Raw genomic sequence first — 21907 nt, 5'->3', positions numbered from 1 at the left:
ATTTTGCACAGAAGACAGGACCCGAGTCTACAGACACTAATAATTGATTTGTCTGGTTTTCCCTATTTTCTTTTTCTTTTTTCATGACTATATCTATTGCCTCATGTTGATTTATATACATAACCGGGAAAACTGGTGTTACTGCAAAAATAAGTTTTGTGGTTTATCTAGGAATAATACAGAAAATATTGCTTTTTTGTGAGGAAAATAAAGTTTTCAGCTTATTTCAACCTAATAAAGTAAGAATTTTGTGGGGCGCCTGGTTGGCTCAGTCAGTTAAGCATCCGACTTCGGCTCAGGTCATGATCTCGCGGTTGGTGAGTTCGAGCCCCACATCGGGCTCTGTGCTGACAGCTCGGAGCCTGGAGCCTGCTTCAGATTCTGTGTCTCCCCCTCCCATGCTCATGCTCTGTCTCTCTCTGTCTCTCAATAATAAATAAACGTTAACAATTTTTAATAAAATAAGTTTGAAAAACAAAACAAAAAAGAAACACTGCAGAGTAACTGTCCAGATTATTTAGATCCCTTTAGGTGAGGCATGTGTGATGGATATGTGAACTAAGAACATACAACCTTTGTCATATAAGTGATGATGTAAATATGAGTGTATTACATTTAAGTTGCTATAAAGGACATCATATGTATTTTTCTGAGCATGCAAATATCAGCTTCATTTCCTCTTCCTTCTCAAGGCACATGAAACTAAGGAATCCTCAAATTTGAACATCCTCTTTATTTAAATAAATTTGTATTCCAAAAAGAACATAGGGCAATTTACAAAAATGCCAAAAATAAGATAAAAATTAAGTTAATGGGGAAAGTAGGAAGTAAGTACAAATGAGTGTAGATAAAATAAGATTATACCAGAGAGAGCGAGGACACGAAACTCATTCCCGGTGTCTGATTGGGGAGGTTACATGACTTAGTGCAGACAGAAGAATTTACCCTGTGGGTACTCCAAGGTAACATCCTATAAGCTAGAAAACTGTGTCTTCAACGATAATCTTTACAGCAAACAGTACTGAACTTCACAGGGCTTTTTCTTCTACTGCCAATGAGAAAAATTACGGCACACCTGGAAAATGATAAAATGAGGATTACTTGTCAAGTTTTTTTTTTTTTTAATTTGTAACATACTAGATAGAAGCAGTGGCAATTTATAGCCCTGCAGGTGAGAAGTTACCTTGAAGAACCTGATAAAGGATTAGGATTTTCTAGCCCAGTGGAAAAGGTGTTATGATTCAGCTGAAGAAAGTTAACCGGGAATATTGTATTGAGGAGGTTCAGAATAAGCCACCCCAAAATATGCTACTTTGGCATGTGGATTATTTTGAGCTGAAGATAATCAAAGCCTGGTAGTCTCAGGAAAAGCTTTTTATCTCCTTCTTAACTGCCTAAAAATATTAGAAAGGGCGCCCATACCAGGAAGAGAGCCATTATCAGAGAAAGCTTTTTCATCTGAGAGACTTATGTGTGGCAGGAAAAACATTTGCTTACCAAACATTTAATTTACTCTTCTCATCTTCCTGAGAATTGTCTTCCTCCTCTTTGAAGCCCCAAACCTCTATCCTTTTCCTTAGCTCAGAACAGTATGTAAATCTCAACTGCCTGGCCAGCTTTGAGTCTCATATCTTTGAGGGGCTCCCTTACATATGTAATTGAAATTTTTTGTTTTATCTTGTTAATCTGTCTTTATTATGGAGATGGGAGAGTTCTCAGCCAAGAATCTAGAAGGGTAGAGTAAAATTGTTTTCCTCCCCTATAGTATCAGCTATTTTACTTAGAGTCCTTTCCTCTCCAAGTATTTAAAGCTCCAATGCTCAAATGCATGCTGAACTAGGTCTCATTGATATCACTGGACATTCTCTGTTATAAGCCAGATGAAGGAAGTGTTCATTGAGTTGTATTAGAAAACATCTACACGCTCATTCATTTACATATTGCTTATGGCTGCTTTCATGATATATGACAGAGACTGAATGGTCCCTAAAGCCTAAAATATTTACTCTCTGGGCCTTTACAGAAAGCATGCCAACCCCTGAACTAAATAAAACATTGATACCTATTCCTTAACTAGTCTGAACATTTTGCTTAATTTTTAACATCAGCTAATGTTGACAGATGATGGGATACCAAACACATCATCTTGGTACTTGGTAGAAGCAATTCTATAGAGCGCCAAAATACTACTGCTAAATACCAGAGACTCAGAGTCTTTAGTGGCTGGCCCCTGGAATCAGGGTTTTAACATAGTCTCCAGGTGACTTTTACTCATGTGCAAGTTTAAGACCTGCTGGAGCCCTCTGGTCCTGTCCAGTGGTTCTGTACAGCCTCTGGCTCCATAGATCTAAACTGGGGCCCAAGACTGCATTTCTAACAAGCTCCTGAGTGATACTGATGTTGGTGCTCCAGGGGCCTTAGTTTCCTCATCTGTAAAATGGAGATGATAAACATCTATATCATAGAATTATATTAAACAAAGTAACGTACACTTTTTTCTTGCTCCCACATCTTTCAAGCCATAGTGTTTGGGCAAGTTACTCAATGTCTTCGTTCCTCTAAGTAGGGGTAATAATAATGATACCCACTTCACAAGTTTGTTGGAAGGTGTAAATAATATGTGCAAAGTGGCTAGAACGGAACACAGTAAATACTCAGTAAGATACTCTTCTGTTATCATTATTTGTTACATAAGGTGTCTGATGCATAGTAGATATTCTATCAACTCCCTCTCTATTCCCTCCCTTTATGTCCCTCTAGTCTCTTCTGTTGATTTCTAACATGTCTAATTACAGGACTTCTTCAAGGATGCTGATTTAGAAATACTCAAACCAGGGGCACCTGGGTGGTTCAGTCGGTTGAGCATCTGACTTCCGCTCAGGTCATGAACTCACAGTTCTCTGTCTCTCAAAAATAAAAGGAAGGGAGGAGGGAAGGAAGGAAGGAAGGAAGGAAGGAAGGAAGGAAGGAAGGAAGGAAGGAAGGAAGGGAGGAAGGGAGGGAGGAGGGAAGGAAGGAAGGAAGAAAGGAAGGAAGGAAGGAAGGAAGGAAGGAAGGAAGGAAGGAAGGAAGGAAGATACAAACCATTCCAGAGGGTGCCACACAAATGAGGACCCAAAAGTTGCTGAGATATGAGCCGTGATGCCCAGGCACCTGTTGGATGGCCTTCTGGCAGAGTGCCTCAGGACAGACAATACGGGAAGTGGGCTTGCTGATCCTTTCCATCTCATGGGAGCACAGACATTCCCAAGGTTCCTGGACATTCTTACTTTGTAGCACATTAATCTATGTGGCACTACGTTTACTTTTCTGAGGACACCGTTTGGGACAATGTATGGTAAGCCTGAGAGGTCATTTCTCTTTGGCAGCACTGCCCTCCATAACAAAGCGAATGTTCTGTGAAAGGCATCTGGATTTTGTTTCAGGCTTCTCTTTGCTTTCTTGGGGTTTAAGTGCTGCCAGGAACTGCCTTCTGAGAATTGTTTAGGAAACCTTAATTTCTGGACGCAGGGTGGTGTTTATGGTTACATCCTTGCTTAAAATGACCAAATTAGGGCCAATACTGTCCACAAGGGTGCACTGGCCACCAGCAGTCCCTATCAGTCTTGTGGCCACCTAATCTCCAGGCTTGCAGAAGACAGTCACTGGTCATGATGTGCCTTCCATGTAAGAGAGCAAGACTGAGTGGGAGGTACACTTTCTCTACTAACCAGGTATGTGGTCTCTGCCACACACCAGCATAGGAACAAGTCCAGTATCGATGCCACGTCTTTATGATGGGCTCCATGCCACCTCTGCTTGTTTTGTTGTGAGAAGTTTCTGTTCAAATAAACACACTGCTGGGACTAGTATTCCCAACCAATAGGACCTAGAATAAAAGGAGAAGTTTTGGGTTTTCTATAGAGAATAAACAAATGGAAGACAAAGAAGGGAAGGACAATAATGATATTGAGCATTTATGCTTTGCCAGGCACTGTGCTATTTGGGACCATTTAGACTTCAAGAAAATTTGTGATAAACCTATTACCACTGTACATCCCTCGCTCCCTTCATGTCTTCCTTCTTTCTTCCCTCTCTGAATAATTCACTCAAAACTATTTTATAGCCTCCCATTACCTCCCCTCCCCTCTCCTCCCTTCCCTTAGAGGCCAAAGGGGCTGTGACAGCAGCAGCAGCAGCAGCATGGGTGGGGAAGCCAAGGAAGCCATCAATGTGCTAAGGAAATTAGATTACAGGAATTGGGGTGGGGGAGAAGGAAAGTGAAAGAGAAGAAACTATATTGAGGATAATGGGAATGAGGTTTCTTGCTGTTCAAGAAGAGATTTACAAATACGGCAAAGGGAGAGGCTAGAAATAACCCTGGCGTGCTAGACCGGAATTGAAGGGGTCAATGCTTTTTTAAAACACTTACTTATTTTTGAGAGACAGAGTGTTAGTAGGCAGAGAGAGAGGGAGACCCAGAATCCAAAGCAGGCTCCAGGCTCTGTCAGCACGGAGCCCCATGTGGGGCTCGACCCAAACCCACAAACCACGAGATCAGGACCTGAGCCATCCAGGCGCCCCTCATTGTGAACTCTTAAAAGAGACAGCTGCTGAAGGAGATACATGAGTATATGTATATATGTATATAGATACTAATATATTTTCTAGATCTATCTTCTCAGAGAGTCTAGTAGTTATAACATAGTAGTAGCAGTGAGCACACTTACTGCCTAGATCTTAGTTTTTAAACACTAAAAGGAACCAGGGCTCCTTGGGGAAATGGTTGACTCTAAGTCTGGTGTGGAGAATGTAGAAGATGAGTCTGGAGCATCTTGTTGTACTAGAATGTAAAGAAGTGCTCAATGATCGATGAGGGTGTATCAAAAGGATAAAAGACACAACTTGAGGATTTCATCAAATATGGGACAATTTGAGCACCAAAATAAATAGCAGATTACAGCCCATTGAACAAAATGGGAATCGTAAGTCCATATAGATATGAATGAATGAATGAATGAATGAATGAATAAGGAAGAGGGAAAAGCTCTTCCTTATTTTAGAATGACAACTACTATATGTAGGAAGAATTATGGAAATAAGAAATCACAACTGGACAGCCATTAAAATGGTAGTTAATTGGGGCACCTGGGTAGCTCAGTCAGTTAAGCATCTGACTTCGGCTCAGGTCATGATCTCACAGTCCATGAGTTTGAGCCCCGCATTGAGCTCTGTGCTGACAGCTCAGAGCCTGGAGCCTGCTTCAGATTCTGTGTCTCCCTCTCTCTGACCCTCCCCCGTTCGCTCTCTTTCTCTGTCTCAAAAATAAACATTTAAAAAATTTTTTTTTAAATGGTGATTAATTCATGTGGGATTCACCAATAAATGCTACAGTTGGCATGTAGAGGTTTGATTGGTATAGGATGTTAGCATAGTTTGGGGAATTTCTCTTCACAAAATACTGATCAATTACAGAAGGCAAAATGACTTTAGTAGTGACTGAGGAAATGTCCCAGGTTGAAGGAAAATAATGAAGGGCAAAACTCAGTGAATCTGAATGGGATGCTATACCAGAATAGAAATGACACGTTGAAACACTTTTCAAATTTTGAATAGGGTCTGTGGATTGCACAGTAGTGTTCGATCAGTGCTGATTTCCTGTTTTGGACTGCTGAATTAGCATGTGTTAGACTGTCCTTGTTTTGTAGAAATGCATACTGAAGTTTTCAAGAGGGGATTGGGCAAGTCGTCTGTGACCTACTCTCAAGTGATTCAGAAAAAGAATGGGGTGGGGGAGGTGTGCAAATGTAACAGAGTAACAAAAAAATGGTACAAATGTGATAAAAGGTTGAAAACTGCAGATTCTGGGAAAGGGGGATATGGGAGTTCTTTTTACTGACAAGACATGAAGTGACAGGCAAAGGATCTATGATTAGTAAGTTTAATTCACCAATATTGCATTACTGTCAGGGTATTTGCTGTACCTGCCTTTTCAGCATGTCCCTGAAACAGGATTACACATCCCATCTCACTGGAGTCTGGCTTGACATGAGACTTGCTCTAAGAGTCATCATGTAGTTCTGCCATCTCTTTTCCTTCTGCCAGGAAAAAAGAATATCCAAAGGCTGCTCCTTTAGCCTAGATCCCAGAGCCAATCCACAGGAGCAGAGCTGCAGCATATGTGAGCCAGAAAGAAACCTTTGTTGTGGCAAGCCACTGAGATTTGGTGGTTATTTGTTACCCACAGCTAACTTAGTCTCGGCTAACTCATAAATTAGCTAGTAAATAACTTGGGTGGTTAGAGTGTGAATATAGTTTATCTGTCTGACATCAAAGTCCATGCTCTTTCCACTTGATATAAAGAATTATTTATTGATTTTAAAACCATTTTATTGATTAAGCTGGGTTTTGTTGTGCTCACCTGAACTGAGCTTGTCCCATTTCTTAGCACTGAGGTAGCATTTGTCTTGTACTCCTTTTTAGTCCTTATTCTCCTTTGCAGCAGAACCATTATTTCCAGTAATATTGTAGATAAGATAGCCCAAAAAAATTTGTGACAAAGTACTAAAAAATGCTAAATAAAATATGGCTGAACTAGCAAGAAAGTAAAGGAAATAATCAGAGTATTTACTCAGAGTATTACTCTGAAATACTATGAGACTAAAAATGAAATGAAAACAGAAATCCAAAGAGAAGGACATGAGCGACAAAGCTAATGGTTGTTCAAAGGGTAGATTTGACTTGTAGAGATTAAGGATTATATATATATATATATATATATATAAATATAATGTATATATGTATATATACATATATATGTATATATACACTATATATTTAATGTATATTAAATATATTATTATATTAAATATATTAAAATGTTAAATATATTATATATTTAATTAATATATTTAATATATATTTAATATATAATCACATATATACATATATATGATACAGATGCTATATTTTTTTATTTTGAAAGAGTTTAAAACTCAAACAAGTTGCAGAAATAATAGAGTTCCTATGTGCCTTTCTCTAAGCTTCTGCAATGATAATATATTATCATAGCACATTGGGAAAACCAGGGAACTGACATTGGTACAATACTATTAATTCAGGTATATACCCTACTTGGATTTCACTAGTTTTTAACACACTATTTTCGGTGCCAGTCAGTGCCCAACCTTGTGTTACCTCTTAGTGGTACCCTTCTCCCAACCATAACACTTGGCAACCACTGATCTGTTCTCCATCACCACACTTTGAGAATGGTATATAAATATAATCATACAGTAGGGGCGCCTGGGTGGCACAGTCGGTTAAGCGTCCGACTTCAGCCAGGTCACGATCTCGCGGTCCGGGAGTTCGAGCCCCGCGTCAGGCTCTGGGCTGATGGCTCAGAGCCTGGAGCCTGTTTCTGATTCTGTGTCTCCCTCTCTCTCTGCCCCTCCCCCGTTCATGCTCTGTCTTTCTCTGTCCCAAAAATAAATAAACGTTGAAAAAAAAATTAAAAAAAATATATAATCATACAGTACATAACACTTTAAGACTGTTTTTTTTTTTTCTTTTCACTCAACACAACGTCCTGGAGATCCATCCAAGTTGATGCATGTATCCTTCCTTTTTATTGAGTAGTATTCCACGGCAAGGATGTTCTCTAGTTTGTTGTCTATTCATTCACTGAAGGTTGTTTGGCTTTTTTCCAGTTTTTGACTATTACAAATAAAGCTTTCTATGAACACTCATATACGGAGTTTTGTGTGAACCTAAGTTTTCATTTTTCTAGCATAAATACCCAGGAGTATGATTGCTGGGTGACAAGACAAGCATATATTTATAAGAAACTGTCAAACTGTTCCAAAGTGTCTGTGCCATTTTATATTCCTCCCAACAATGTATGAGATAGCCAGCTATCTGCATCCTTGTCAATATTTGGTTTGTCAGCACTTTTTATTTTAGCCATTCTAAATAAATAAATTGTGGTATATAGCTACAATGAAATACTATACAGTAGTGAAAATTAAGGAACCATAGCCATACCCATCATCACTGAAGATTCCCTTCAGTCCTTCACAAGATAATGTATTTTAATAATGTTCAGCTTTTGCTTTCAAAAAGCAGTTTTTATGTCTTGCTATTTGTCAGTATTTCAAGTTATGATAACATAAGGGGTTGGTTATGGAAACTGGGCTCTGAGTCACTGGGGAGGAAGGGTGGAGCTTCAATTTGACTCCAGCCTGGGACACTTATGAAGTAATCAAATAAAATGCATTGGTCACATATCTACAATATCAGGTACTTCTCACATTTCCCAGGAGTACTCCCCCTCCCCCCCCACACCTTTTTCATAATCACAGTTGCACCCCTTGAGATTTATGTTTGATGAAAATCAGAACGTCCCTATGGCTGTCCCTGGCACTGAGTTCCTAAGGACTGTCCAATCACTGATGGTAGCAACCACCTGGGCCGCCCAGCTCCGCGCCCCCGAACCCCCCAACACCTCCTCCCTTCTCTAAGATCTCGACGGTGACCGATGGGGCAGCTTTCCATTTCAATTCCCCTTCACTCTCTCACCAAAACTCTCAAGTCTGCGCAGGCTTCATCACTCTATTAGAGTGTGTACACCCTGGGACTTCCAGGCCAAAACATCCTCAATTGGCCTTCAGCAAAACCAGCGAAGACAGCTAAATTCGGGCCTTAACTGATTTATCGCGCAGCGCTTCTTAACTAACCGGCAGCCCCTAGAGGGGCAGCCTCTCGTCACCGCGTCCACGCCTCGCTAACGCAACAGACAAGGCGCCCGGAAGTGGCGGCCAAGTTCTGACGTCAGCTGGCTGCGCCGAGTTGGCGGTTACTGTACAGTTGCTGGGAGGAGGCTAGAGGTGGAGCCGCTGGGGCCAAGATCATGCCGGACAGCGAGAGGTATTCTGGGCAGCAGAGGCCGCTAGGCTTGGGATGAAAGAAGCAGGGCAGATGCAAAATCTGGAGAGCGCGGGGGCCGGGCGGTCAGTCAGCACCCAGACTGGCAGCATGACTGGTGAGTGTCCCGGACCCTGCTGCTGCCACCCCAGCCTTCGCTCTGCCCTGAGCCTCTGCCTCCGACTAACTCCGCTTTCCCTGCCTGCCCCTCTTCGCCTGAGCTTCTGCCCCGGGACGTCTCATTCCCGCCCTAGGCGCTTTCTTGCCTCTGTCCCAGGGGAACCAACCCCTGGCACGGCAGCACCCGCTTTTGAAGTCGCGCTCACAGCCCACCCCTCCCCAACCCCCCTCCCCCGCCCCGGCCCCTTTTCCTTCTCCTTTTCCTTCTCCTTTTCCTTCTCCTTTTCCTTTTCCTCTCAGGACCTAGAGCTGGGATCTCGAGTATTGAGCCTGAAAATTCCGTGCTTTTGACTTGATTTCCAAATTAACCACACGTGACGCTTTCCTGTATTTCAATGCGTTGCCAGCAAAGGTCACCTCAACTGCCCTTTTTGCAACACCTCAATTTAAAGAAAAGCTTGCTCCACGTTGACATCAGATGCAGGGACTTCTCATAACTTCCTTTGGATTGTTCCCATAGTTACTTGTATCAATTGTGCCATTTTTACCCTTGACATGTGAGGGCCGGAGAAAGGGCCCAAGTTTGAAAAGTGCCAGAGGAGGTCGCTGAAAGTGAGGTTGTAGCCAGTCTCCTTGCCCTTGATTGCCTTGTCCGCGTATCCTTTTTTTCTGCCTCCTACTAATGCAGCTGAGTTAAGGCATTAGCACCCAAACGGACTTGAGTATTAGTTCCTATTTTCATCATTAGTAAAATTTTAAAGTGTCTGCCTCTCTTTTGTAGGTCAAATACCAAGGCTTTCTAAAGTCAACCTTTTCACTCTGCTTAGTCTCTGGATGGAGCTCTTCCCAACAGTAAATACAGCCCAAAGACAAAAATCTCAGGTATATTTTGTTTCCATAGTTTTTCTCACTTAGAAAAGCAGTGGTCTAAGATTTGATTGTTTCAGTTTCTGTCACACTTAAAAACAAACTCAAAAACCTTAAAATTTGCAAAGTACTTTTGTGGTTTAGTGTGGTATTTGTAACTCATGGCTGTAATAGCTCATCTTTCTAATCTAAAAATAGAATTGTTAACCATCTCAGACTGTGCCATGTTTATCAGATATTAATGGTATTTATATGTTGGTTTGGACAATTAGATTACATAATTTATCATTCAGTTGTATACAGTTGATGTTTCATGTGAGTAGTTTTCCTCCTCTCCCACCAAACTAAATTACTTGAAGGTTGAAATCATGTCTTATTTTACCTTATTTTTCCATGTCTTATTTATACCCCTTTAGCATCTACTTTTGTAATAGGTGATCTGTGAGTGCTAATTGATTTCTTGTTCCTAAATAAGTCTCTTTTTTGGATCTCAAAGAGGTGATCAAAACAGATTAGGAATGTATAAAAAGATAGTCCTAGAAGCCAGTGGATTTGAAGCACATACATTCTACAGCTTTACTTTCTCCAGCCTTTGGGCAGCAAGGTGCTACTGTCTCATCATTTTCCTCTGTGCTTTGAGTGGCATGATGGTAGGTTCTCAATGTTTTAGGGGACCAAGGCCATATATGGAGTGTAGTATTAGGTTACTTAAGCATTTAAGACATTGTTTGAAAAAGAGGAAAGGGGGAAAATTACCCCATGGCTTCTCACCATTCTGACAACATCGCTTTTAATATTTTGGTACTTTCCTTCCATCTTTTTTTAAGCACAGGATTTGCGCTTTTCTTCTCTTGCAAAATTGTACTTGTATTCTGCATCTGTTTATGGAAGTTTCCAACTTGTCAGTAATTGTGCTGAAAGGTTGTTTCACATATTCCACAAAATGATTTTTTATAAATCCTTAAATTCCCACAGTACTCTTACAAGGTCATTCATAACCGTCTCTTTTTCGTTTTCTTTTTGATGTCTTCATTATGGTGGATATGGCTATGTGCTTGCCACTGGAGATACAAAAAGAAAAGATTTGGTTCTTATTTTCTAACGGAGACTAAAATTAAGCATTTAAACAATTAAGATGCATTTGGATGGCAGAGTCAAGTACCAAGTATAAGCAGAGATGCTACCACGACTGAAGACTGCAGGCCAGGTGCTACATGGGGAAGTGAGGGAAAGATGCACTGGGAAGGCTGCATTTGCACTGAGACATGAAGAATGAGTAGGTATTTGCCAAGCCAAGGGACTCCATATGGAAACATCTGGAGGAGTAAGAGAATTTGTGGTCCTCACGGAGGAGGGTGAAGTTAGGTGGAGGGAAGAGACTAAAGATGAACTTGGAAATGTATACAGGAATCAGCTAATAAAAAATATTGTATGCCTTCCAAGGGAGTTTAGATTTTATAAGTAGGGACCACATTGAAGAATTTTAACAGGGAATTAAGGAATTAACTTATTGACAATTAGAACTTTATCTTTTTAAAGCACTTACAGGTTCACAGCAAAGTTTCCGGGAAAGTATACAAATTTCCTGTGTACTCCCTGTCCCCCTACCCCATGTGATATCCACCATTAACCACATCCTCTTCAGAGTGGTTCATTTGCTACAATTGATGAACCTACTACATTGACACACCCTGATCACCCAAAGTCTACATTTTACTTTATAGTTCAGTCTTGGTGGTGTATCTTCTGTGGGTTTGGACAAATGTTTAATGCATGTAACCATCATTATGGTATCATACAGAATATTTTCATTTCCCTAAAAATTCTCTGTGCTTCACCTATTTATCTTTCCTCCATCCCCAACCCTGGCAAACCACTGATTTTTTTTTTTTAAGTGTCTCCATAATTTTGCTTTTCCCAGAACATCATATAGTTGGAATCATATATTAGTATGTAGCCTTTTTGGATTGATTTCTTTCACTCAGCAATATGCATTTAAGGTTCCCACATGTCCTTTTCATGGTTTGATCACTGCCTTCTTTTTAGCGCTGAGTAAGATCCATTGTCTGGATAAATAAACTTTATTTATCCATTTACCTGCTGAAGGAGATCTTGGTTGCTTCCAAGTTATTGCAATTATGAATGAAGCTGCTATAAATATCTGTATGCAAATTTTTGTGTGGACGTAAGTTTTCACTTCCTTTGGGTAAATACCAAGGAGCATGATTGCTGGATTGTATGATAAAGAGTGTATTTAGTTTTGTCAGAAACTACCAAACTGTCTTCCAAAGTAGCTGTACCATTTTGCATTCTCACCAGCAATGAATGAGGGTTCCTGTTGCTTCACATCCTCTCCAGTATTTGGTGTTGTCTGTGTTCTGGATTTGGGGCATTCCAAGAAGCAGGTAGTGGTATCTTGTTTTAATTTGCATTTCTCTCATGACATGTGATGTGGAGCATTTTTTCATATGCTTATTTGTCGTCTGTATATTTTTTTTTGGTGAGGTGTCTGTTAAGGTCTTTGGCTCATATTTTAGTCTGGTTGTTTTCTTATTGTTAAGTTTTAAGAGTTCTTTGTATATTTTGGATAAGTGTCTTATATCAGATGTGTCTTTTGCAAATATTTTCTCCCAGTCTGTGGTTTCTCTTCTCATTCTCTTGACAATGTCTTTCATAGAGGAGAAGTTTTTCCTTTTAATAAAGTCCAGTTTATCACTGATTTCTTTCATGGATCATGCCTTTGTGCATCCAAAACGTCATCGCCATACCCAATGTCATCTAGGTTTTCTCCTATGTTATTTATTGGAGTTTTATAGTTTTGTGTTTTACATTTGGGTCTATGATCCATTTTGAGTTGATTTTTGTGAGGGTATAAAGTCTGTATGTATACCGGTATTTACTCTTCCTGATAAGATGGTATCTCTTGGAGTAGTTTTCTCTTCCAATTCCTATGTGAAATGTTAACATTATTAAAACTGTTATGCATTGTTACTCCCTATTTCTTTTTCTTTTTTTTTTAATTTTTTAAATGTTCATTTATTTTTGAGAGAGAGAGAGAGAGACCAAGCACAAACGGGGGGGGGGGAGGCAGAGAGAGAGAGAAAGAGAGGGAGACACAGAATCCCAAGCAGGCTCCAGGCTCTGAGCTGTCAGCACAGAGCCCGATGTGGGGCTCAAACTCACCAACCGTGACATCATGACCTGAGCTGAAGTCGGATGCTTAATCGACTGAGCCACCCAAGTGCCCCACTCCCTATTTCTTAATCACTCCCTCAACCCTCAGCCTGGCTCCACATATTATTAATGGCTTTGATTTCTCATTTAATTCTGGATCTGGATCCAGCCTTTTTCACTTAACATAGGAAAATGCTTATGCTGTAATACTATTATAAACATTGAAACAGCAACTTAGTCTAATAGTTTAAGAATAGCTAGTGGTTTTGTAGTTAGCCTAGCTGGGTTCACATCTGAGCTCCATTTCTTACTAGTTGTGTAATCTTGAGTAAGTAACTTTACCTCTCTCAACTTCCTCGTCTGTAAAGTAGGATGTAGCTGGTACATACCATATGGGGCTTTTATGAAAAGTGGTTGAATTAGTATTTATAAAGCTCTTAGATAGTGACTGGCGCATACCATGTGCCATATGTGTTTGCCATTATCTTTTTAATGTTTGCATAACAATCCATTGTATTGATGTACTGTGTGTATTCCCTTAGTACTGGACATTTAGATTGTCATTTATTTTTACCAGCTTCAGTATATTTTAACTTACAACCCCTTCTTTTTTTTCTTTTAAAATTTTTAAAGGTATTTGGTTGTTTGGTTTTTTTTAATATTTGTTTATTTTTGAGAAAGAGACAGAGTGCAAGCAGGGGAGGGGCAGAGAGAGAGGGAGACACAGAATCTGAAGCAGGCTCCAGGCTCTGAGCTGTCAGCACAGAGCCCAGCGTGGGGCTTGAACTCGTGGATGGACCGTGAGATCATGACCTGAGCTGAAGTTGGATGCTTAAGTGACCGAGCCACCCAGGTGCCCCTTCTTTAAATTTTTTTAATGTTTATTTAATTTTTTGAGAGAGACACAGAGCACATGTGGGGGAGGGGCAGAGAGAGAGGGAGACACAGAATCCAAAACAGGCGGCAGGCTCTGAGCTGTCAGCACAGAGCCCGACATGGGGCTTGAACCCACGAACTATGAGATCATGACCTGAGCTGAAGTCAGATGCTTAACCACCTGAGCCACCCAGGTGCCCTAACTTACAACCACTTCTAAATACGACTATATCTGAGATTTTCTGTGTTGCCAAATATTTACACTGTATGGGTGTTCCTTGAGGATTGTTCAGCCAAGTATACATTTTTACATTTTATGCCTTAAGACCTAAGAAGTTTTAAGAATCCAGCGCAAAACTAGATAAATGAGTGGGAGAGAAACTACTTGTTTATGAGACTTCTTGGGAAAAGCACATTTTTTTAAATGTTTTTATTTATTTTTGAGACAGAGAGAGACAGAGCATGAACAGGGGAGGGGCAGAGAGAGAGGGAGACACAGAATCTGAAGCAGGCTCCAGGCTCTGAGCTGTCAAGGGAAAAGCACATTTAATTAAAACTTTTAGACTAGAAATCAGCACTATTGAAAATGGCTGTTGTTTTAAAATAATAATTTCTCCTATTGGTTTGGCTTTTCATTTTAGTTAAGTTAAACATACCTAATTTCCTGAATATTACTTTAGTATAAGAATTAGAGTAACTGCATTATTGCTTCATTTTTCTCTACACATCATATATTATCCCTGTCTTCCAACTCTTCCCATTGTGTACTCACTGTACTTTTCCAGAATAGTAGCAGATAGCATCATGGTTTAGACGGTGGATTTAGGGCTCAGATCCTGGCCCTCCCATTTATTAGCTGTGTGACCTTGGTCAAATTATTTAATCTCTCTCAGCCACAATTTCCTCATCTGTAAAATTGGAACAATATAGGAGCAACTCTGTAAAGTTGTGAGGATTAAAAGAGATAATTTCGAGCTTGCTACTTGGGAAACACTCACTGTTAGGTATTGTTATTATTATCATTCATGTAATCACCATCACCAACCACTGCTACCATCCACACCCCCACCATTTCACTACCAACATCATCACTTTCTCCACTTCCTGTTCTGCTGGAATAGAAGCCTTATTCCCAGGATGTGGCTCTTCTTATAAACTTCTTAGAGGTTATTCCTTTTCTAGCATCCAGCCTTTGTTTTTTAAGACTAAGAGGTTAACATTCACCAAGTTTGCCATTCGCACTTTCAAACTTTCTCTAAATTATTACGTATCCCACCTATTTCGGGGCTCACAGAATTCTGCTGTATCACTCTGTCTTAATTATCTACTCACTTCATAGTCACTTTCCTGTGTCATAAGCTCTGTAAGGGCTACATCCTAAGCAGCTAGGTCTGTGGCTAGCACAGAGCAAGGATTCAATAAATATTTGTTGAATTAATAAATGAAGGAGTTTGGTCCCTGGCTCAAAACTTTCTACTTCAAGTTTTACTTGTGGACATCCTTATGTTAGTGTGCTATTGCTTCTATAACAAATTACCACAAAGTTGGTGGCTTAACACACATAGTTATCTTACAGTTGTGGAAGTCAGAATCCTGAAATGGGCCTCACTAGGCTAAAATCAAAGTGTCAGCTGGGCTGTTTTCCTTCTGGAGGCTCTGGGAAGAATTCCTTTCCTTGCCTTTTCCAGCTTCTAGAGGCTGCCCACATGTCTTGGACCATGAACCTCTTCCTCCGGTCTTTAAAGCCAGCACTGGCAGGCTGAGTCTTTCTCATGGTGCATCACACTGGCACTAACTCTCTTGCTTCTCTGTTTCACTTGTAAGGATGCTTGTAATTACATTGGGCCCACCAGATAATCCTGCATCTCAAGGTCAGATGATTAGCAGCCTTAATTCCAGCTACAGTCTTGCCATGGTCATGTAATGGAGTCACAGTCTCCAAAGATTGGGACAGGCACGTCTTTGGGGGACCATTATTCTGCCTACCACAATCCATATCTAATACCTTTACTGTGTAGTTTCTCATCTTCCCAATTCCAATTAGTTTATTTCTTCTTCTTTTTTGTTTTTTTTGTTTTGTTCTTTTGGCATCCTTGGGTGGGCATGAACCAGTTAATTTACTTCTATTGCCCTTTAGTCCTTCTTAGCCATGACCACACTCTGGACTATTCCTCAAAACTGTCCCAACTCTGAAATCTTAAACTACAGAATTTTATTTTCTGACCATAACTTTCAATCCTTCTGTATTTTAGAAAAGTATGTAGGGGCCTGATTGTAAAGGCCTTACTTACTAGATTAAGTAGTCTGAACTTGAACCGGAACAGTGTGTGAAGTCAGTGCAGACTTTCATCGGGAAAAAAGTGAATGATCCAAAGCCAAGAAAAACAACCTTCAAATAAGAAATACTGAGTTAATTCTGTGTTTTGTGTACTAATCTTTTTTCTCCCTTAATCTGCTTTTAATTAGGAAAAGGAAGAGGGAAAGCATGGACCCTTAGGAGATAATGAGGAGGTGGCCAGAATATCTACTGATAAAAAACAGGTGAATTTTTATGATTTGTTAAAAAGACATGTGTTTGTAATAACAAAGCAAAAAGAATGGTATGAAGTGGAATAGAAGTCCCTCTTATACTCAGGTTTCCCATTCGCACTTCCAAGGCAGGTTCTTATATATACCCTTCTAAAAGTTTTCTGTGCATTTACAAGACTATACATGTCTCTCCTGTAAATAACAAAACCAAACAAACACAAATAATTATAGGTTATTCTATAATATGCTCCTACATCTTTCTTTTTTATTTTAATCTTCACACTTAACTCTTGATACATTTCCATATTAGTTTATATAAATGTATTGAGAAACATTCTTATCTGGTTCTCTCGTACTTCAACACATCTTGCTGGTTTAAAGAACACAAGGCCTCTTACACAACGCAAGGCCCTAATTACTATTGACTTAGACCATTTCTCAGAGTTGTGTTTGCAGCAAACAACCTTGAGGGTTGAGGTAATGTCTCCCTCTGGGACAGAGAGGAGATTTGCTTGCTGTCTGTGATAAAACAACAGAATCCCAGGGTTGGTGTTCTTTTCCTATCACACAACCCATCTGGGTTTCCTGTCCAGAAATCCATCTGGGCCCATCTGCATGGTCCCTATGGGACTTGTGGGCAAGGGAACCATCACAGACACTGTGCTCATTCTGCTTGCTATGCTGTGAATGACCCAGGAGTTTTCATGTCTTCTGCCAGCATCCATGAAAAGCAGCAGGCTGATATACTAGCTCATAAGAAGGGTACCAGCTCTGAAAGCCCAGAGCTGGTAAGATGAACTTTGTTCTTTTTAATATTGCATAGTATTTCCTTCTTATTTTAATCTTCTGAGTTTTCCAAAGAGATTTTAATTTATTGGGTGTCTAGAAGAGACAAAACACGTATATTTTGGGAAAAGTTACCTTGATGACTCTAATATACATTCCTGGAGATTTCCTGATTAGTTCTGAGAGTGAGTCTCTAAAGTGACTTGACTCTTCCTGTCCAACAAGAATATAGAAATAATTTGTCTTTGAATATTTAGATACTTTTAATTATAAGAAAGACAAAGGTTAAAAAAAAAAAAAAGTGACTCACCATTTAATATACTAGATTGTTTACCAAAACAGACTGTCCTCTTTTGCTTATGTTTTTTTAAGTGTTTTTTTTTGTTTGTTTGTTTTTGTTTTGTTTTGTTTTGTTTTGTTTTGTTGAGAGAGAGAAAGAGAGCTCACAGGGGACGGAGGGGCGGAGAGAGAGGGAGACAGAGGATCCCAAGTGGGCTCTGTGCGAATGGGGGGTTTGAACTCCTGAGATCATGACCTGCGTTGAAGTCAGACACTTAACCGACTGAGCCAGCCAGGTGTTCCTCTTTCGCTTATGTTTTATGTAAAAACTCTGTGACTAAAATTACGTAGATGACTTGCCAAGACGTCAGTGAAGTGAAGCAGTTCAGATTCGGAACAGTGATCCCCTGAAAAGATTTAGTCCTCTGGGAGTTACAGGAAATGGAAGTGCAAAATGAAATGCAGCTTAGGCTTTTATTTGCTTTGTTTTAAGTTTGGATTGGAAAAGCCTTTGTCTCAAACTTGATATTTTGGCCTTAGCTGGAAACAAAATGAAAAATAAAATAAAAGAGATTTTCTGAGGTGAAAACTTGACTCTAGACAAAAAGTGATAAACTTAGCCTAAAAGATTATTCTAATAATAAATTGATGAGTGCACTTCCAACTTATTACTATACGTTGTTGTTGTTTTTTTTAAGTCTTTTTTGGTCAGGGTGTCTGGCTTTATTTCTGTCTGCTTAACTAAGAAAATCTAAATCTAAAATCATCTAATGGCAACCATTTCCATTTGTCACAGTTGGTTCAGTATAATAAAATGAGCTCTAGCATCCTGAGATCTTTTGATAAGGGCTTAGCAGTTCTTTTCTGAAGTTAAACTCACTGGAAGTATTCAGAAGCAGATACTAACATACACTTTGTATTTAGAGGACATAAAACTATTAAGAAATTTGGGGATGGGAAGGGGAAAGAGCTCATAAATTCAAGATAAATGTAAAGCTTATTTTAAAAGCCAATATAGATCTTTCATGTTTTAGATATATTTTTGGAAATATATTTTGTAAAAGAAAGAGTTTTGTATTCCTTTTAAGTGTCCTTACAGTTTAGGAAATGTTCGTTTAGCCCAGAAAGGGAATTCTATAAAACTTTCTCTATTCTTTCCTTTTTAGGCATTTCACAGAATATCATTCTCCATAGTTGCAGACATTTATACTCATAGCTGAACCTGAAACTTGACTGTTAATATAGCTTTGTTCTAAGATGTTTAAAGTAATTTCAAATGTGTCCTGTTGGGGTAACTGTAGAGTAAAATCCCTTTGAAAGGAAGTAGGGAATAATGAGTACCCTATTCTCAGTCTAAATTCGCCTCATGTTGTAACAATCTGTCCCAAAGCCAACATTCAGGTTAACATTTTATACCTCAGAGACCTTTCCTGTGAAAATGGCATAAAACTATTTTGTGCCGTACATTGAACTGTTTTTTAACTCAGTCTGTTTTATCTGATATTATCATTGTTACACCAGCTTTTTTGATTAGTATCAGTGTAAATTAGGACACTTTAGCTTTAATTTCATACCTCTTTAGAATCCCAGCCCATCCCCAGCCTCCAGGGCTTAAAAGCAGAGTCGGCTTTTAAGCTATGGGTAGGATACTGCTGAGGTAGCTCAGGCTTCCGGCTCTGGCTCTGGCTTTGAGTTCTCTCTTCCTTTGTAACACCTCAGGGTGAGTCTTTCTTCCTTTTGAACTTGACTGTACACTTAAAACCTTTTTTTTTTTTTATTGTAAATAATCTATATATTTGTAGGAGGTGGGACCTAACCACATTAGTCTAGACTGCCATAGTGCTAAAAATGGGTAGAGCCAGTTTTTAGAAAGAAGTTGAGAATTCTCTTTATTTAGTCAGTATTTTAACTGACTTAACTTTTAACAGTTAAGATGACCTCTGCTTTAGTTCTGCCTTTTACCACCTGTGGATCTTTTAGAAAGTCACATAATTTCTCTGGGCTTCACTTATCCATGTATAGAATCATAGGGTTTTCTAAATTTTTCCCTATTACCATGTAGAAGCTTAGTACTAAGTAGTTATGGACTAGGTGGTATAAGAAGCAAGCAAATTGACTTGGCTCTTGCCCTTTACTAGGTTAAAGTGTATTCATTTTTCAGTAGGACAAATTAATGATAATTAAATCCTTCATTGTTTGGTTAAGAAAGCCTAGATTTAGAAAATTTCTGGTATAAAGCTAACATTCAGAAAAGTTTTTGGACCTAATGAGAAATGTGCTTTTGTTCAAACTGTGTCCAGATAAAGAACTAAACAAAACTTTCAGTTTATTAATCAAGTATACTATATGATATGATTATTACATATGTTAAAAACCAAAACTCAACTGAGAAAATGTAAAGGTCTAGTTGTTTTATTCAATGATTCATGAATTGGGCAGCATGTCATATAATAGAGAGGAGCTCTGCAAAGCTGTAAAAATAGGAGACTTCTACAGGCAGAAGGGGCGAGAAAAGGAAGTTGCTAGCAAAAAGTGGATTGTTTCAGCCAAGGTCACATTCTTTTGGGGGAACTACAGGAGTCTACCAGGTGGATTTCCTCACTAACTGACCAGGAAATTCCAGTCTGGCGAAAATGCAGTTGGGTTAGGCATTAGGTGACAGTCTGGTGATGTGGACTTGGCACAAGTGACTCCCATTTGGGGCCTGTTGTCTCTTGCTCGACTCCACCTGAGAGATGTGATCAAAACTTAAGGCATTAGCGCCACCCCTAGCTATTGCTCTGAAATTCTTGCAGTTTTGCTGATCCTTTGTGTGGTATTCACACCATGGGTTCTGTTTTTGTTTTTGGTGGGGTTTTTTGCTGAATCTTTGTGGTATTCACAGATCATGACTTTGGGTTCACATTTTTAAAGTCAGTTATTGTCTTCATTTCTTTTCTGATATTCTGGTCTGAAGGAGATGATTTATTTGGTGGTTAGCGGCTGTGAGCACACATTGAAAGCTGTATTTGAGAGAATACAGTGTGCCAGAGAGACTACTATGATTATAGGCAGGGTAATCCCCCAAATCTGGAGTGTTTTTGGAGCTGTGGTTCCCCAGCACCCAAATCAACCAAAATTAAATAAGTTAAAGGAGTGTTGAGGGAGATACTTTCTTTTCTTTTTTAATTAAAAATTTTTTTTTCAAGTTTATTTTTTTACCTTGAAAGAGAAAGAAAGAGAGAGTAGGGGAGAGGCAAAGAGACAGAGAAGAGAGAGAATCCCAAGCAGGTTCCATGCTGTCAGCACAGAGCCCATTGCAGGGCTTGAACTCACAAACCATGAGATCAAGACCTGAGCCAAAATCAAGAGTCAGACGCTTAATGGATTGACCCACCCAGGCACCCTGCAAGGATACACTTTCTTAAGCCAAGTGGCTTGTTCATTGGTTTTATGCAGCTGAGTTTCAACTTCCTCAGAAGTGTTAAGTGCCATAAGTAGTGTTGTTCACAGCACAGATACCTCCTTGTTCAGCCAAAAGATAATTAAGGGCAATCCTGTTTCCAAGAACGACTTGAGTCAGAAGGTCTAAGGATTTTTTTGGGTAGCTATTTTTTTTTTAGCAACAGATTCTGTAATACTTTAAAGAGTTAAGGAGATTCCTTATCACAGCCTCATTTGTACTCACTCCTAACCAGGGAAGTGGATCTGCCAAAGGGAGCTAATTTTGACTGACATGTGCTTCCTGGTAATTCCCATTTGAGTCTGAAACGTTTGAACCTGAAAGGTGAGCCATGGAGGCCAATGCAATTTAAGGGTATGTAGAGTGTACAGGCAGCATCAGGGCAAGTCCACATTTGGAAGTTGGACTAACCCCTTTGTAATGGCCTGAGATATCTTTCCAGGCCCAAGCAAGGCAAAACGTGGACAAAAGAATCATAAAGACCTCATCTGTAAGAATTAGGTAAAAGGAGAATCAGACGGGAGGAGGAATAAAAAGAAATGTTTTGGATCTGATGTCTTGGGAGAAGGCAGTATACCTCAATGTTGGCTCCTTCTCTTCCTAGTGAATTTGATTTTGATGTCTTCAGCTTTGCACAGGACCATATGTCAGGTGCAGCCTTCTTCAGCTGTGACATATGTACCCAGGGGTCAAGTCCCTGATGTTTGATTGCCATCTGGAGAGTGAGGAGGACCTAGTATAATCTCTTCTAAGGAGATTCAAGGGCAGTCTTTGTTCTTAGTAATTCCAAATCAGAAGCATGGGAGAAAATTGGGAATGTTATTTTGGAGAGTCATAGCCGGGTATTTGAGGTAACTAGAATCGGGATCTAGTCCAGTTTACAGGTATAGAACAAAACCTCAAAGACTAAAGGATTAGAATCTAATACAGACA

At 39.6% G+C, this 21907-nt stretch overlaps 1 protein-coding gene and 1 long non-coding RNA gene across 4 annotated transcripts in view; one reads left to right on the top strand and one right to left on the bottom strand.

Moving 5' to 3' along the window:
* Nucleotides 1–713: 713 nt before the first annotated feature.
* On the bottom strand, nt 714–8761 carry LOC102901569. Of its 2 annotated transcripts, none has more exons than XR_002154355.3 (3): nt 8557–8761; nt 3085–3868; nt 714–1075 (listed from the first exon to the last, which is right to left on the bottom strand). It is a non-coding gene; the product is annotated as an uncharacterized LOC102901569 (long non-coding RNA). The 2 variants fall into 2 exon arrangements; XR_439435.4 differs by having other exon boundaries at nt 3711–3868; nt 8557–8748.
* A 46-nt stretch (nt 8762–8807) lies between these two features.
* The window catches only part of CDADC1 (cytidine and dCMP deaminase domain containing 1), a 45317-nt gene continuing 32217 nt past the window's right edge, over nt 8808–21907 (top strand). For both annotated transcript variants that reach the window (XM_003980370.6, XR_002154353.3), the window contains exons 1-3: nt 8808–9019; nt 9803–9903; nt 16405–16479. In XM_003980370.6, coding sequence (XP_003980419.1) covers nt 8938–9019; nt 9803–9903; nt 16405–16479 — 258 coding nt within the window. In that variant the 5' untranslated portion in view covers nt 8808–8937. The remainder of the gene's footprint in view (nt 9020–9802; nt 9904–16404; nt 16480–21907) is intronic.

This window comes from Felis catus, chromosome A1 (assembly GCF_018350175.1).
Source record: "Felis catus isolate Fca126 chromosome A1, F.catus_Fca126_mat1.0, whole genome shotgun sequence".
Lineage (NCBI taxonomy): Eukaryota > Metazoa > Chordata > Mammalia > Carnivora > Felidae > Felis > Felis catus.
The sequence above is the reverse complement of the archived record's forward strand: the minus strand, read 5'-3'. Positions and strand labels throughout refer to the sequence as shown.